The sequence below is a fragment of the Arachis ipaensis genome, chromosome B9 (genome assembly GCF_059453495.1).
Source record: "Arachis ipaensis isolate K30076 ecotype BB chromosome B9, ASM5945349v1, whole genome shotgun sequence".
In the NCBI taxonomy this organism is placed as follows: domain Eukaryota; kingdom Viridiplantae; phylum Streptophyta; class Magnoliopsida; order Fabales; family Fabaceae; genus Arachis; species Arachis ipaensis.
Genome location: NC_142444.1, coordinates 4,553,143 through 4,572,004, shown reverse-complemented (window position 1 = coordinate 4,572,004; position 18,862 = coordinate 4,553,143). Strand labels below are relative to the sequence as shown.

The 18,862-nt window shown below is 26.8% G+C and overlaps 1 protein-coding gene across 1 annotated transcript; it reads right to left on the bottom strand.

Annotated features, from left to right (window-relative positions):
* Window positions 1–6,949: 6,949 nt before the first annotated feature.
* Window positions 6,950–8,993, bottom strand: LOC107614829 (FBD-associated F-box protein At4g10400-like). Its single transcript, XM_016316961.3, has 3 exons — window positions 8,029–8,993; window positions 7,480–7,629; window positions 6,950–7,392 (listed from the first exon to the last, which is right to left on the bottom strand). The coding sequence occupies exons 1-3, from the start codon at window positions 8,947–8,949 to the stop codon at window positions 7,123–7,125; spliced, it is 1,341 nt and encodes a 446-aa protein (XP_016172447.1). The 5' UTR covers window positions 8,950–8,993; the 3' UTR covers window positions 6,950–7,122.
* Window positions 8,994–18,862: the final 9,869 nt, after the last annotated feature.

The following is an 18,862-nucleotide window of genomic DNA, read 5'->3' as shown; positions in this document are numbered from 1 at the left end:
ACACTCATACGCCTTTGGATCAAATTTACCCAAATTATCCTTGTTATTTAAAACAAAACATTTGCATCCAAAGATGTGCAAGTAGTCTAAGTTTGGTGGGTAACCTTTCCAAAATTCATAAGGGGTTTTCTTAAAAAATTTTCTTATGATTGTTCTATTCAAAATGTGGCAAGTTGTGTTAACCGCTTCAGCCCAAAGAAATTTTGGAACATTGCTCTCACAAAGCATAGCTCTTGTCATTTCTTGTATGCTTCTATTTCTTCTTTCCACCACACCATTTTGTTGTGGTGTTCTTGGACAAGAGAAGTTGTGAGATATTCAAAATTCCTCACAAAAGGATTCAAATAAATTATTTTCAAATTCAGTTCCATGATCACTTCTTATTGAAGAGATCTTCAAATCCTTTTCATTTTGAATTTTCTTGCAAAAAGGTTCAAAGACCGAAAAGGCATCATTTTGTTGGGCAAGAAATAAAACCCAACCAAACCTAGTGTAGTCATCCACAATCACTAAGCTATAATGTTTACCACCTAGGCTTTGAGTTCATGTTGGACCAAATAAATCAATGTGTAGCAATTCAAGTGGCCTATTAGTAGAGATGCCTTCTTTTAGTTTAAATGAACTTTTAGTTTGTTTTCCCATTTGACAAGCATCACAAGTGATGTCTTTGTCAAACTTTATCAAAGGAAGACCTCTTACTAATTCTTTCTTTATAAGTTTGTTTATTTGAAACATACTTGCGTGGCCCAATCTCTTGTGCCATAACCACTTTTTAGATTCTTTAGAGTGAAAACAAGCTACATTTTGATCCTTTAGTTCATCAAGAGTAAGTCCATACACATTATTAAAACGCTTGGCAACAAAAAGCACTTCATTTGTCTTTTTATTTATAACACAACATTCAAGCCTTTTGAAAGTCACTAAATATCCTAAGTCACACAGCTGACTTATACTCAAAAGATTGTGTTTTAAACCACATACCAAAAATACATCATCAATGAAAGTAGATTGTTCATTACCTACTTTTCCAACAACAATTATTTTACCTTTACCATCATCTCCAAAGGTCACAAAACTTCCATCATACTTGTTTAGTTTGATGAAGTAAGTTGACCTTCCAGTCATGTGCCTTGAGCATCCACTATCCAAGTACCACATATCATTTTTGTTCTTGGATGCTAGGCAAATCTGCATGAAAAGCTTCAAATAACCTTAGGTATCCAAATAAATTTGGATCCTTTGAAGTTAATCCACCTTGGTTGCCCAAGTGCATTGAAACAAACAACATTGTAAACTTTGTTTCCCACAACTCTCTTTTCAATGAAACATTGTGCATATGAGTGACCAATTTTCTTGCAATTAACACAATAATTTTCTTATGTGTATCGCTGAAATTGAGGTGAGTTATTTTGCTGGAAATGATTAAAGGGTTGAAATTTTCTGGTTTTTGGAAGAGGTGCATTTCTTTTGACAAACTGATTTTTATTAAAATTGTTCCTCTTTGCAAAAGCATTTTCACCAGAATTTTGTTAAACTTTTGTACTTTTCGAATATGAGGTTTTGTTGTAAAATGGTAGTTTTTTGAAAGCAACCTCATTTTTCGAAAAGTATCCCAAACCTGGCCTATTTGAACTAGGTTCGGTTCTTGGTGAAGGTTCAGTTTCACTTGTGTATACTTCATCAAATTTTTTTTCAAATGTTGGAACATGTCCAATACCATATTTGTTTGGTGTGGATTTAGTATTTGATGAAGAAGCCACAAATTTTATAGAGGAATCATCGAAAACTGCACTTTCCTTGACTATATAACCTAAACCATATTTTTCAAATAATGGTCTTTGGCCTGCAAGTAATCTGTCCAAGTTACTAGAACTTTGAGCAAATTTTGCTAAGTCACCATTCAGTCTTTTAATCATGTCATTTAATCTTTCATTTTCAGCAATTAACTCATGAGAAGGATCCACAATGTGCTTTCTTTTTAATTTTTCAAGTTCAGATTTTAGAAATCTGTTTTCTTCAATAATGTCCAAAGCACATTCAGTTTCCTTCACTTTTTCTTTTAAAAAATCATTTTCAGCTCTTAACACATCTCTTTCAAATCTGCACTCATTGTACTTGTCAAGCAGTTTTGAGGTGTTTAAAGTGAGATCATCAATAATAGCATGTAAATCATCCATAGACAAGTCAAAGTAATTTACCTCATCAAAATTATTGTTTCCAGCCATGAAACAGTCTTTGTCTTCATCTTCAGAGTCTTCTTCTTCATTTGAGTCGTTCTCGAGATCCTCCCAAGCTGCCATGAGCACTCTCTTCTTTTCCTTCTTTTCTTTGTCCTCTTTCTTGCGCTTTGGACAGTTTAGCTTGAAGTGTCCAGCCTCCTTGAAATGATGACACGTCACTTTGCTCAAGTCCATCTTGTGTTCCTTTGAGCTTGAACCCTTGTACTTGCCCTTGTTATTCATCATCCTTCTAAATCTCCAAACAAAAAACATAAGCTCATCATCTGAAATACCATCACTTGACTCACTTTCTTTTGGTTCTATTTTTGACTTGAGGGCTATTCCCTTTTTCTTTAAGTCCGGGTTTGTGTGTGTGGTTTTATAGGCAAGGAGTTTTCCTCTCAGCTCATCATAAGTTATAGGGCTTAGGTTGTTGCTCTCGGTTAGGACAGTGGCAGTGGTTTTCCATTCTTTTGTGAGGCTTCTAAGGAGTTTTCTCATTAGGGTTTGTTCTGTGTAGTTTGTACCCATGGCATCAAGGTTGTTGATTATGATTGAGAATCTCTCAAAAACTTCATCAATGCTTTCTCCATCCTTCATGTTGAACATCTCGTACTCTTTTCGCAGCATATCAATCCTCGTTTCTTTGACTTGCTTAGTGTCTTCGTGTGTAACCTGGAGTTTTTCTCAGATTTCTTTGGCTGTCTTGCATCTAGACACCTTTCGGTACTCTTCAAAGCTGATAGCACAGTGAAGAAGATTGATGGCTTTAGCATTCAGCTCCATCTTCTTCTTATCATCTTCATTCCATTCAGCTTCTTCTTTTGGAGTCACCACTCCATCAGCACTTATTTTTGTTGGGATCTTGGGACGCTCACAATAATCTTCCATATGTTGTAGTCAATGGATTGGATGAAGATCCTCATCCTCTCTTTCCAGTAGGCATAGTTCTTTCCATTGAAGAATGGTGGCCGGTTGTTTGACTGGCCTTCAGTGAGGGTGTAGGCAACTGTGGTTGTGCCTAAGTTGTTCGCCATTAGATCTTTGCTCGAAGCGGTTAAGCTTGATTCTTGAGACCTTAGCTCTTGATACCAATTGAAGGTTGTGGTAGGCTTAGAGAAGGGGGTTGAATCTATGCCTTCCTTTTAAGTTACTGAAATGACCCTTTAAAACAAAGTTTCAATTCTGATTCTGTTTGAACTCAGCAGCGGAAAATTTATGAGACAATTTATTTGTCTCATGAATATTAGAAAACAAAACACAGCAGAGAAGAGAGAAGCTAACACCAGCATGTATCCTGGTTCGGTTGCCTTGTGCTATGCAACCTACGTCCAGTCTCCTCCACAACAATGGAGAAATTACCGCTATAGTTAAAAGTATTACATACACCAATTCCACAGGATTGACACAATCCTTACACACTCAAGTTCTAACCTAACTTGACATTGGCTATGCTAATACCTAACTCTTCACTCTTAGTGCTAACCCAACTAAGAAGGGGATACCTCACAGGTACAAGATACAAGACACAGACATACCTAAAGAAATCTAAAATAACTCTAGGCTTTTCTCTCAAGTGATTCACTCAGCCTCTTTTCACTCATAGGCTTTTACTTGAGCTCTCTCAATATGCCTTTTTACACTCAAGAAATTATAGAAAGATATACATTAAAAAGTAAATTACAATCTGTAAAACATGAAGGAGATTGACTTCAACAACAGCCTCTTTGCTATGTGATAAACCAGATTTGTTAGCCTCTGATTTGGTTCTTCAATATTGGTTGAATGCTTCTTTGAAAGAAAGTATTATCCAAGTAGAGGAACTTCTTCAGGGAACTCTTCACAGAACAAAACTCACCAAACTCTGGTTTTCTCTCCTTAGCTTCTGCATGAACAGCAAACCTCTTTTATCTCCTTGCATATTGCTGGGTTCTTCTTCCTAGGTCAATTTCTTGAGCACTATACTTCACCAACCCACAAACTCACTTTTTCTCATTAATCTTCAGAGTAGAAACTTTGCTTCTGACCTTCTCTTGTTGACCGAAAGCCGTAAAACAGCAACCACAATAGTTTTCCAATGGTAAACCGAATCTGAGCCATTGAGAAACTACTTGGTCCCCAAGAATCACTTGTGACCGTAGATACACAGCAATGAAAAACAGAAAACAACTTTTCTTTGTATCCCATTTCGGACTGAGCAGAGAGTTGGGAAGAAGAGAAGAAAGCAGTTTGCATGTAATAGGAAATTGGTTACCTTTAACCTTTACCTAAGTTTGATTTGGTTTGAAATGGTTGATTTGACCTCAACCTTTCTTGCCTAACCTTCTCTTTCTTTCCTTTTCTTTGAATAGCTTAGGAGCTAAGCACTTTCTCTTGGTTCTGTGATTTGATTGAGACAGAGAAAAAGAACGTTGCTTTGAAAGCAAGATGGAGGGATTTGCTGAAATCAAATCGGGCTTGGATTGGGTTCTACTCAAGTTCAGCCCGTTGGTTCTTTGCCTTTGCTTCTTGAAGAATTTTGCTTGAGATGGATAACATGGGCTTGGTTTATTTTCACTTACCATTCAGCCCACCAACAGATTTCGTTTGTTTAACATTGGGCTGCTACATCACTTATTTTTTGCCTGCATCACTTAACCAAAATAATCAAAACTAATTGGGTAACCAGCCCAATAATCAAATGTTTGTCATCATTAATCATATTAGTTAATTTCTTAACTCAACATCTTGCTTTATATTCTTTAAGTAGGATCAAGAAAAAATATAATAAAAAAAATTTAAATAATAAAAAATTATACTTTACTAAACAATTAAAAAAAATTTAAAAAAATTCACTTCCATCCTATTATATGTGCCATATTTCCAAACAAAAGATATTAATTATATTTAAATTTAATCATATTATACGTACATAAAAAATTAATAATTAATCAATTATATATTGTATATAAAAATAAGTATTTTACATTTTATAAAAATATTATTATATTATTATAAACAAGATCGTCTATTGCATATTTGATTATTCAGATAATTGATAATTTAACGAAAAATATGTGTAAATCAATATATATGTATAAATATACACAAATATATATTTTTATAGTATTTTTTGTGTCTACACATAAAAAAAAAAAAAGAAAAATAAAACAGAAAAAATAAGAAAACAAAACTAAATTAATTGGCTTAATTCCTATTTAAGCAAATGAAATGATGAAGACCATTTTAAAGCTATAGTGATTTCTCCAAATTTAAAGCAGTATTTTTAGCCATAAAATCAGTTACGTGATTAGATGTCCTTTAAATTAAGGCGATGTAAGTCTTTTAATTTCCACTCAAAGACTCTTGAATCTTTTTTACTAAATTCCTTTTTAGGATAATATCCTCAATCTTCTTCCTATGTCACACCATAAAAAAAGCATCTAAACAATTCGTCTAAAAAAAATCATGAAAACGACATTTTCAAATAAGGATTAAATTTCTTGAAATAATATGATGTTTAGCCTAAAGAATACACACTAGCATTTTTTAATTTTTTAGAGCAACCTTTCATCCAATACTTATTCGAATTGTTAATAAGATAACTAAAATCTACTGATCCACTAAGAGAATTCTGGTTAACATTACCGTTTACTTTAACCGAATTTATAGAAAGAGACACCCAAACAAAACAGAGCCAAGGAAAAGATAAAAGAAGAAGTCTATATTAAAAATGAGGCTTTTTTACCAAAATACGCACCTGGAGAACATTAATTCCCAAAATGCGCATGGATGAAAATGTTTCTATAAATGCGTATCGCCATTTTGTGGCAGCTGCACGTGAAATGGAAATGAACTCCATTTCCTTTATGGTGCCCACGAAATGGGCATGCCATGTCAAGGAAACCACACACAAAATGGGCATGCCATTTCCATGAGGGCAGCCGCGAAATGGAGGGAGCAACTCATGGCTGCGAAATGTGTCAGTGCCATAATCCCATTTCGTGGCCACCCTCCTTGATGTCTATATCATTTCCATTTCGTGGTTGCTGGCTGCGAGTTGGGGCTGCGCATTTGCAGAAACATTTTCATCCATGCGCATTTTGGGAATTAATGTTTTTCAGGTGCGCATTTTGGTAAAAAAACCTTAAAAATGATATGTATTTCCTTAGTTGAACTCTGAATCACACTTACTACTATGTTAACACCTTATCCGTCATCAAGGTTGTAAATATCATTATTTTTATCCCTTAAGATCAACCAAAAAGTTAAATAGAACAAGAATGTATCCCTCTAATAAAAATCCTACTTCAACTAGTTCTTCAATCTAGGACAAACATACTAAGGAACAATCAGAAACATTAAGACCAGGTGACTTTGATCAGCTTGAACACTTTAATCGTGTGTGACTCTAGAGTGAAATGTGGAAGAGAGGAAATTCTGTAATCTGATTCTCATTAGTGTTAGAGAGAAAAATTACAGAGGAGATGAAAAAATGGTTGATCAGCAACCTTACACATTACACGTTTTATGTATATATACTCTATCTAAGTGGACCTAGTAGCTAGAGATAAATACAATTAGTCGAAATCTAACTCAATTAACTAACTAACTCTTCAGTCAATATGTGCACAATTAGTTACCAGTCAATATGTGCACAGTTAGACGAAAATCTTCACCATATGTTAGTCATTTTCTGATATATATTTAACATAAAAAAAAACCAGAAGCAATAGATAATTTCAGTTTCCAAACATAATTTGATTTAAAAAGATAAAGATACATAAATACTCCAACCAAAGTTTATAGCCCTACACACATAAATTAGGCCGAGTATTCTTATTAGCTAGTAAGAAAACTTGCAATTATTTCTCAAACAAATTGCAAAGCTCATGCTTTAAAGAAGTACATAAATCCAATGAGCTTAGCAAATGTTGATTTCACACAATGGAGAGCCCCTTGGCATGGCCAACAACTTCATGAGGACATCATTCTTTGAATCGTCATCCAGAGATTTTTCAAGATCAATAATGATTGTACTCAAAAGAAGTCCTCTTTCTAGAATATACCCAACAATTTTGCTCTCATCATGAATTCCTCTATATCCCACAAAGTGAAAACAGCTCAAGTATGATGCAAGGCAAGGAAGATCTCTTCTTGGTTTCATCCAACTTTGTGAAACAATTGGTAGCTCCTGAAAACAAGAGACAAAAACCACTCATAAGATTCAAACCTAATAATACAACTAAAATGATAATGTCAAATGGAAGAAATAAAAAACCTCATCAATTTCGATTTTCAGTTCTTGAAGCTTGTGACATTTGCTAAGCAAGCTCATCAGGAAACTTGAATTGAACCACGGAAGAACAACCTCTAGACGAATCAAGTGGTGAAAGTCTGGAAAGACTGGAACTTGGGCACGAAGCAACCACTGTTTAGGGTGAAAAGGGAAAAAAATAACATGTTACAATGATAATTAAATTATAAATACATAGCTAAAATACCACATGAAAAAAAATGTTACATAAAAAGACCATTTAGTTAAATCTATACATTTCTATGTGCATTGACTGATTTTTTTTTATTGAAGATAGAGAAATTCGAACTCGCATCCTCTTAGGTGAGTATAGAAAGACTACTATTTGAGTTATAATTTATTGGCATTGATTGATATGTGCATTAACTGATTGATAACTGAATTTTAGAGGATAGGTAGAACATATGATTAAAAATATATATACATATAAACAAACATTAAAATGGCAAGATAATATCAAAATTTGGTTGATAATATGCAAATTATGGTTGGGAATATGATAATAAATTTTACCTTTGTTGTGAAACGATGAAGAGCTAGAATCTCTGTTCTGCGTACTGCAATGAGAATCCTGATCAAAACATCAATAGGCTCATGGGTAGCATACATGTTGAGACTCACTTCCCTTACGTTGTTCATTTCACTAACCCTGTAACTGAAACGGTTAGCAGCATGGGCGATACTAATGTACGTAAGTCCCTGCGCGTGTATCTCAATCGCGGCCGCAACTTGATTCTTAATTGCAAACTTCAACTTTTTCAGTGTGAGTGGCAAGCAAACCCTCACTGGCTGCCTCAGTGTGAAGCACGCGCTCAAGGTTTCAATCTGAGGACACTTACTAAGAATACCATCGATCCAATCAACATCATCGATGTCCAAGGAAAGTATCTTAAGAGACACCAAATCAACCGTTAGGGGCTGTTTTGGCAGCAAGTGAACACCACCGCTCAAGGATAGCGTGACAAGTTTGCTGCAAGAGAGAATGTTATGTGGCACCACGAAACCGCGCGCATCATTACAAAAGAGCGTAAGGTGAAACTCTTCGAGATTTGGCCCAATCGCGGCGCGTACCCACGCCGCAACTGAGCTAGCATTGAGAGGATCATTGTTCGAGTGGCCGCAAGAGAGGCGGAGCGCGTGAATGTCACGCGGATCGTTGTGCAGGTTGAAAACATTGTTTACGAATATAGAGAAACGTTTGAAGGACTCCCCGGTCTCGTCAAACAATTCATGTGAGTCATCGGAGAAGTGGAGGGTCTTCACATCCTTCCAAACGTGGCGCCACCGTGGAGACAAAACACTTGTCCTCACGGCGGTTTTGGTAGGAACGAAGGATAATATGTAGCATAAGACAGTGTTCGGGAGAGCACTGATCCTATCTGTGTTGTTATTCTCTAGTCTTAGCTGTTTTGGCTGCCATGGTGGTTCCACCATGGTTTTCTTTTAAGGTCAATAAGACATGGAAAGAAAGGAGATGTGTGTTTTCATCAACACAATGGGTGTATTTATATATAAGAACCTATAATATAAAAATGGTTTGACTAAGACTAATTTTTTAAAAAATAATTTTTTAAAAAGTTGTAACATTTATGTTCGGTAAATCAAATTAAAAATAGCTTTCAATAAATAAAACAATAATAATTACGTTTGGTAAAATAATTTTTAAAAATTAAAAATATTATAATAGACATAAATATAAGCATTAAATTTAAAAATTAGTTAACATATAAGGTTATATTAGACTTTTAAATTTTAAAAAGCACAATCCAACTTTAAAAGTTTTTAAAAGTATTCTAATCTTTTAAAAATTACAAGTACAAGCACATGATCTTTTTTATTTATCAAATAAAAAATGAGGAGTTTAAACTTTTAAAAAACATAAACACCTTTTTAAAAAATTTTACCAAACTAAGTCTAATAAAGTCTATTACAATACTAGCTAATGTTACCTTTTTTTGAAAAAATGTCATTTTTATTTAATAATGTTATACATCTAAATTTTTTTTATGAACCAAATAATAGCTCAAATGGGGTTGTGGGTTCGAATCTCATATCTTTGGTAAAAAAAAAAAGTCTACTTAAGTTAAATAATAAAATTTGGAATAATATTAGTCATAGCCGATTTTAGTTATGTTAAACTAATTTGGTTGGACTTGGTTAACAAATATCATTATTCATTTTTATATACTTTTACATTTAAAAATATAGTTTAATTTTGATGTATTGATCGTGTAAGACATTTTACACAGTTATGCAATCGCATCCGTTTTTTAGATGACTATTCACGCGACTAATATGAAGCGTTTTATCTTTATTGATGCGTTGTCCCGTAATTAAATACACGTGTAAAACTATTTTACACTCACAGTGCATCAAAATTAAATTTTTTAAAATATTATATAAACACCAAAAATTAATTACTATATATTTATATATGAATGCATGTGTTATTTAATTTATTTTTTATATATATTTTATAAAATAATAAATTTGATAATAATTAATTTTAAATGTGTATCTAACATAGTTATTTTACATTATAAATATTTCAAAAACTTTTATATTAAATATACAAATTAATCTTTAAAATATTCTAGAAGTTTTGGTTCTCAACAAAGTTTTATTAGATAAATTGGTTTCTCTTTAGTATTAAAAGATAGTTAATTTACCTTAAAATGTATTTTTGGAATCTAATTATATTATAATAAAATTTATTACAAATTTATTTTATCAATATAAACATTAAATATTGGTTTAAAGCGAATGATAGATCAATTTGTTTAATGAGAATAATTTTTTAAAACCTTTAAAGAATAAAAAATTAGCAGGTCAAAATATCAAATATAATTTTTTTAGGATTAATTTGAGTGTTTATTCTAAAAGTTGATAATCTATTTAGTTTGTATTTTTATTTTTAAAATTTCTTTAGTCAAAATTATTTTTTTTAATATTTATAGAAGTCATTTTTTCGATTTTTTAAAAGAATTTAACAAGGTGTTTTTATTATTAAAAAAAAAAAGAGAGATTTAACTCCTATATCTATTAAGATAGAGTTTATAAATTTATTTAATTATAACAGAAAATATAAGCATATCTTTCACTTTTGGTTTTCTTTTGTCCAATTATTTAATTGTTTATCCAAATTAAAAAAAAATTAAATTACTACAAGCAAATTAATTTAATTTAATTACCTTGTATTTTAAATTATCTTAAAAAATTTATAATTCTCTATCCAAACACACGCTCACACTTTTTCTTAATCACTAATGTAATTTAAATTGTGTGTAAGATAAAGTTAAAAATAAGAATTAAAATAACTTATATAAAAAATTACGAAGTTTAACTTTTTTTTAATACGTTTTTTATTTATTTAATAAAGTAAAATATTTAAAAATTTTACTATAATAATCTTAATATGTATTTTTAAGATGCATAATAATTAAATTATAAACTATTTATTAATGAATGAGAATAAATAAAAGCATATGAATAAAATTGAAAAAAAAGTACTATTATTAGTATTGTTGTTATTATTATTATTAACAAATGTTTTGTATACAAACAAAACAACCCATTATTAATTACTAAAAATATTTAATTATAAATGTAAATTATATTTAATTATAAATTGTAAATTTAGTTTGGATTATAAATTACGTTGAAGTTCGCAATATCTCAGCCAACTTCAAATGACAGATTTTATAAGCGCTGTCAACCTATTCAAGTTTTACAACCTTTTTTTTTTTCAGCCACCTTTTAAATGATAGATTTTATAAGCGTCGTCAACTTACTCAAGTTTTATAACTTATTTTTTCAATGTCAGAGAGTATCATCTTTACTGCATTATTGCAGCGTACTATTTAAATTTCATCTCATTCTTTTTATGAAATCTTCAAGAGTACATGTTCTAAAAAAAACTAATGTGATTTATTACTGTATATTTTTGCGTATTTTTTTGACAGAGTCAATGATAACGTTATCAGTCATGTTGAAGAATTGAAATTATCTGTACTGTTTAATATTCAGCTATTTTAACTGCTTTTTTCATCCAAATTAAACTATATTTTTTTAGAATTAAATTTTTTTCATCATATATATTCTTCCCAAGACAGAGACACAGAAACCTGTTCACCGTAAATTTTTTACTGTGTAATTGGTTGACGGCTGCGATAAATCTTAATCACAGGTTAGCTTTTGAAAATTAAAGTTGGTTTATTTATTTTTTGGAATTAAATATCTTTTATTTTATTTTAATATTAATTATCTAACTATAATACTTCTTTCTCTCTCTTAAAATTTGAGGTATTAATTAAAAAATATTAATTCCTAGATTTTTTTCTATTAATTATTATGTATAAGTCAACTTAAATATTAATTTAGTATTTATATTCTTTGTATTTAAAATTAAATACAAAGAATATAAATACTAAATTAATATTTAAGTTGACTTATACATTATAATTAATAAGAAAAAATCTAAGAATTAATATTTTTTTAGTCAACACCTCAAATTTTAAGAGACAGAAGAGTATTATAGTTGAATAGTTGATATTAAAATAAAATAAAAAATATTTAGTTACAAAAAAAATAGATAAATAAGCCAACCTTAATTTTCAAAAACGAACTTGTAATTAAGGTTTACCGCACCGTCAACAAACTTCACAATAAAAAAGGCCAACTTTAAGGTTTGTGTCCGGTACTTGGGAAGAATATATACGATGATAAAAAATTTTAATTGTGAAAAAACTTAATTTAATTTAAATGAGAAAGACAGTTAAAAAAAAGCTAAATATTGAACAGTATAGATAACATAAATTCTTCAACGTCGCCACATTAGTTTTGTTTAAAAAACATGTACTCTTGAAAAATTCATAAAAAAAATGAGATGAAATTTAAATAGTCTCGTAGTAGCTAGGAATGATACTCTCTGACATTAAAAAAATAGATGTAAAACTGAAGTAATAGAATTAGATTGTGAATTTTACGTATGTATATGTATATTCGCAAAATAAATAAATAAGTAAATATTTTTTTTATATTTTATTTTAACTAATAATTATCATATATGTTGTATTATTTTATTTTTATTATTTTAAAAAGTATGTTTAATATTATTTAAAAAACATATTTAAAAAAATAAAAAAATAATTTTTTAATTTTTTAATAAAATAAGCTTAAAAAATAAGCCTTAAAATTTTTTCCATACATGCACTTTTTAAAGAAAATGCTATATGTAAAATTTTTGTTAAGTATTTAATTTTGATAGGTAAAATAGTTTTACATGTTGCTTAGGAATAAATGCGAATATTATGAACAATTTTAAATACCTTATATCTATAACAATTTATATAAATTAAAAATAAGACATCCAATTTAATCCAATTATCACAAAGAAATAAGTAAATAAATAAATAAATAATAAAATCATCACATCATTACTCTTTTTATTTTATAATGAAACACTACATTTTAATTAATACCAGTTAATATTATTTAAATTCTTCCTCAAATTAATGAATTGTTATGAAGTATTATTACAACTGTAATAAAAAATTTTTCATACATGCACTTCTCAAGGAAAATGCTATATGTATAATTTTTATTAAGTATTTAATTTTGGTACACGGTCCGTAAAATAGTTTTATATATTGCGTTCAATTATGTAGGGGTGAATGTGGATCGGATATGGCCAAAATTTACGAATTTAACATCAAAATTTTGATTATATCCAATCCACATTCACCCTTACTAAATTTAACGCAATATATAAAACTATTTTACGGACATTGTATCAAAATTAAATATTTAACAAAAATTATATATATATATATATAGTATTTTTCTTGAAAGGTGCATGTATGGAAAAAATTTTATTATAGTTGTAATAATAACTTCATAACAATTTATTAATTTGAGGAAGAATTTAAATAATATTGACTGGTATTAATTAAAATGTAGTGTTAGTCACCGAAAAAAATAAAATGTAATGTGTAATAATGTGATGATTTTATTATTTATTTATTTATTTACTTATTTTCTTATGACAATTGGATTAAATTGGAAGCAAATTTATCGTATTATCTTAAATCAATTCTTATTATAAATTTGTTTTATTTATAATTTATATAAATTGTTATAGATACAAGATATTTAAAATGATTTTTAATAATTTATATAACTGGCAATGATTCAGTAGGTTAACGTATACAACAAAAATTAAAGAATTGATTTTTAAGTAGTCAATATTAATTATTTTTTTATTGTAAAATTATTTTTTTAATTTTATTTTGGAGAATTGGTTTAATATTAAATTTCATATATAAATTTAAGATTTAAAATTTAAAATATAGAATTCAAAATAATATAAAAAATATAATTGACATTAGTGGTAAAAAGTTGACTCATTAATTAAATTTAAGTTAGTTCATTAATTTTAACATTTTTGACATAAAATAATGAATTTAATTATAAAATTAAAAGTAATATAGAGATCTAATTAAAAAAAAATATAAAAATTTAATTGTAAATTTGGTGAAATTATAAGGAACAAAAAAGTAATTAAATCTTATTTTTTGTGGGATCTTACTCCTCTAAAGTTATATTGTCAGTTTAGAAAAAATATTAATCACCTTTGGATAAAGATAGTCTTTAGATGAAGATAATGAAGCTCATAAATAATAAATGTTATAAATTTAAAGGTAATTAAAGTATCATTTATTATTTTACTAACATATCATTTTAAAATTTTTTTTTATTTTTTTATTTGACTTGCTTGCATTTGGCTGTTTGGACAGAAATATTTAGCTTTGGCATCATCTTGGCGCATCAAATGCATATTCGAGATGTGGACTAATTTAAGAAACAGTTAAATATTTCCCAAAATGTGAGAAATCTAAAATTATCGGTAAGTTATTAGATTTTTCTATTATTAATATTGATGAGGCAAGTAGTTTTGGCTCGTGAATTGGAAAAGTACTGCCTAGTAAAGAATGCGTGGTAAAGAATTAATTCTAGTGCTAAATTGTGGTGAATTTTAAAACGTAGTTGTATTGAGAATTGATACTTTTAATCTAGATAAATTTTGTCTGATTATAAAGGTTGCGTTTGGTTTAACGTTAGAAAAAAGAGAAATATATTTGAGTACATTGAACGTTTCTTTTATATTTATAAGAAGTTAGAAATTATAACTTTTATGTTTAAAAAATTACGTTAAGATTGAATTTATTTTTTTCTTATCTATTCTATCTTTTATTTCTTTGCTTGTAGTCTCTCTAGTATTTAAATATTTTAAATATATAATAATATATTTTTATAAAATTTTATTTTTGGTTTTGTATAAAAAATTTTTATTTTTTGTTTAACTCTATTAAAATTTATAAGTGTAAATCTTGTATATTAATTTATTATTATAATTTTGTTATAATATAAATTATTGATACCATTAAAGAAACAAAGTAAATAAAAAGTTAGTTATAACTAATAATAAGGTTATAAATAATTAAAATTTATAGTTTAAAATAGTATTAAATAAAAGAATACTAAGAGTACTAAAAACTTTATAAGTAATATAATTTAATAAAGTATATTTTGATATATTTTTCATATATTATTTTTGTTTTTGATATAAAAATATATTTTGTCAATTTTTATATGTTATTTTTATTTTAGTAAGTAAATATTAATTTTATTATAAAATTAATTAATAAGATCTATTTAAATATCTAAATTGAAATTATAGGATAATATAAAAAATTTATTTGAGTTGATGTTTATTTTAGTAATTTTTTTAGTTAAAAGTAATTTTGAGTAGTATAATCTAAACAATATTTACTTTACTATAATTTTTTTTTGATATAAAGATTATTAGATATAAATCATTCTAACATTAACTTATTTTTTGCAAAATCAAGTTTACAAAATCAATTTTATATAAACTCTTATTTATAAACTGTAATTCAAATTGTCAATGTTAGAATCACTAGAAACGATCTTCAAATGTATGTGGATCATGAACAATTATTCAAATATTGGTTAGTTGTTCAATTGAAAATTCTTGTCAGGTAATTTATACAAAATTAACTGTAATGTTAGTTTATCGTCTGATAGGGATATAGCTCGTTTCAGATGCATTATTAGAGATTCTTAAACTCTTGTAGTAATTGGATTTTGGATTTTTTTGAGTCTATTTCAACTTAGAATATTTTTAAATGTAAATTGTTTACAGTTTGAAAATGACTTACTTTGACGTAGAAGAACGACATAAAAAAATAATTTGGTGACTGTTGTAATACTCGTTTGATGTTTGGAATCTTAAAATTGCATATAATTTAAAAAAAATATTAAAATTCAAAATTCAATTCAACCTTGCGTTGATTTAGCTTAACATTTAATGCATGTTAATAAGATTAATAAATAATTAATACATTTTTTTATAAAACTACAAACACATTAATTATAACTTCTAAAATATATTTTCAATAAATAATAATTATCATTATTATAAAAAATTTAATATGCTCTATTAGTATATAAATGATTAAATTAGTTCATAAAATCTAATTAATTAATAATTTTATATTTTATTTATTTTAATTATTTATTTAAAATTATAATTTATCTCATAAAATTTATCTTATATACTACTTTCTTTTGTTCATCGAAAATAATGAATTTGTCTAGGGACAAACTAATTCTTATTTTTATATAATTTAAATTGTATTCGTATATTTTTATTTTTTGTATTAATTTAATTTTATTCACATATTTAAATTTTAAAATTATAAAATTTGTTATTTAAAATTTAGATAGATATAATTTAAATTAATAATTTAATTTAATAAAAATAAACGTATTCGTATTATTTTTATTATCTTAAGTAAAAGATATCTCTAATTATATTTTTTAGGTAAGATTTATTAATTTCTTCCGATATATATCTATATATACACTCTAGTGTTATTAATTTGAAAGATTTTATATATCTATTTTTTTGTTGAGATATTTAAAGATTATTTTCAACTGCTTTAAAAAATAATAATAAGAGAACATTTATTTTAAATAAGACGAATATGTTTATTTAAAATTTAAAAATTTTAAATAAATTTATTTGTATTAATTTTAAAATAATACGAGTATATTTATTTAAATAAAAATATTTAAAATAATAAGAGTATTTAGTCATTTTAATTCTTTTAAATTTTTGTTTTTGTCATAATTTTGTAATAATTTAATATCAATTTAAAAATAAAATAAATTTAAATTAAAACAAAAAAAATTAGCCCAAATAGAGTTTTAATGTTATTCTTTTCTCTCTTCTTAATAATTTAATGTTCTTTTTCTTTTTGACTTTTTCTTTTTCAAGAATTGGACGTGATTTAATGCTCCAAAATTGTTTGGAATTTTAGTGCTCTTTTATTAAAATAAAAAGAGAAAACTTGTATAAAGTTTTAGTACTCCTTGGTTAAAAAGAGAAAGAAGAATCAACATTAAATTACTAAGAAGAGAGGAAAGAATCAGTCAATCAGCATTAAAATTCTATTTGGACTAATTTTTTTTGTTTTAATTTGAATTTATTTTATTTTAGATTGATATTAAATTGTTATAAAATTATGACAAAAATAAAAATTTAAAAGATTTAAAAGGGCAATATGTTCTTATTATTTTAAATTTAACACGAATAAATTTATTTAAAATTTTTAAATTTTAAATAAATATATTCATCTTATTTTAAATAAACGTTCTCGTATTATTCTTTTAAAAGCGACTAAGTATGGCTTTTAAGTATTTCAACAAAAGAGATAAATATATGTAATCTTTTAAATTAATAACATTCGAGTGTATATATAGGTACATAATATCTGAAAAGATTAATAAATCTTACCTAAAAATTATAGTTAGAGATATCTTTTGTTTAAGATAATAAAAATAATACAAATACGTTTATTTTTATTAAATTAAATTATTAATTTAAATTATATCTATCTAAATTTTAAATAAAAAATTTTATAATTTTAATATTTAAATATATGAATAAAATTAGATTAATAAAAATATACGAATACGATCCAAATTATATAGAAATAAGACCAAGTTTGTCCGTGAACGAACTCATTATTTTTAAAAAACAAATGAAGGTAGTATATAAGATAAATTTTAATATTTTATGAGATAAATTATAATTTTAAATAAATAATTAAAATAAATAAAATATAAAATTATTAATTAATTAGATTTTATGAACTAATTTAATAACCTTAATAACTTATATACTAATAGAGCATGTTAAATTTTTTATAGTAAGGGTAAAGTATACTTTTTGTCCTTGAAGTTTGACAAAAATTTCAAAAATATCCCTAAGTTTTATTTTGTTTCAATTTTGTTCCAAAAGTTTTCGATTTGCATCAAATATACCTTCGACGGCTAAATTTTCAAAACAATTAAGATCAATCTAACAATAATGCATGAAAATTATGCTTGATTTGTTTGTGTTGAGGGTTGTTCTTATGAAATTGTTGTTGAATTGGTCTTTAATTTTTTGAAAAAATAGCCGTCAGTGGTATATTTGATGCAAATCAAAAACTTCTGGGACAAAATTGAAACAAAATAAAACTTAGGGGTATTTTTGAAACTTTTGTCAAACTTTAGGGACAAAAAATATACTTCACCCTTATAGTAATCATAATTATCATTAATTGAAAATATATTTTAGAGATTGTAATTAATGTGTTTGTAGTTTTACAAAAAAATTGTATTAATTGTTTATTGATCTTATTAATATGCATTAAATGTTAAGCCAAATCAACGCAATGTTAAATTGAATTTTAAATTTTGACAGTGGTTTTTGTTTTATATGAAATTTTAAAACTCCAAACATTAAAGGAGTATTGTAACAACTCTTGTTATTTTTTTCTGTCTTTTTTAATTAAAGAGCACTAAAATTCTATACAAATTTTCTCTTTTTCTTTTAATTAAACAATACTAAAACTCCAAACAATTTGAGAGCATCAAATCACATCCCAAAAAGTTTATATGTGAAGTTAATTGTTAGAATGTCCTCATTCTTTTTCAAAATTTATATTGTCTCAACAAATATGAAGATTATGATATTGTCTCTAAGATTCAAGAGATCATCCTTCGACAATAGAATATTCAATTTGTTTAAATTCTTGGTAAAGCAAATTCTATAGTAGATTGAGCTAATTTTCATATTAAGATCAACATTAATCATGTAATATGATTAGCTCCAAATAATCTTCAACAAATTTTCTATTTGGATAGGAAGATTACTATTTAAACGTGTTCTTTTTTTTTTTTCGGACAAAAATAAACCTAGTACAACTGTTTATAT

Excerpts from the sequence above, each read along its gene's own strand:
- LOC107614829 (XM_016316961.3), bottom strand. The coding sequence starts at position 8,949 with ATGGTGGAACCACCATGGCAGCCAAAACAGCTAAGACTAGAGAATAAC. Across the intron at positions 7,630-8,028 it reads TTCATCGTTTCACAACAAAG|TGGTTGCTTCGTGCCCAAGT; the intron begins GTAAAATTTATT and ends CACCCTAAACAG. Across the intron at positions 7,393-7,479 it reads TGAAAATCGAAATTGATGAG|GAGCTACCAATTGTTTCACA; the intron begins GTTTTTTATTTC and ends TCTTGTTTTCAG.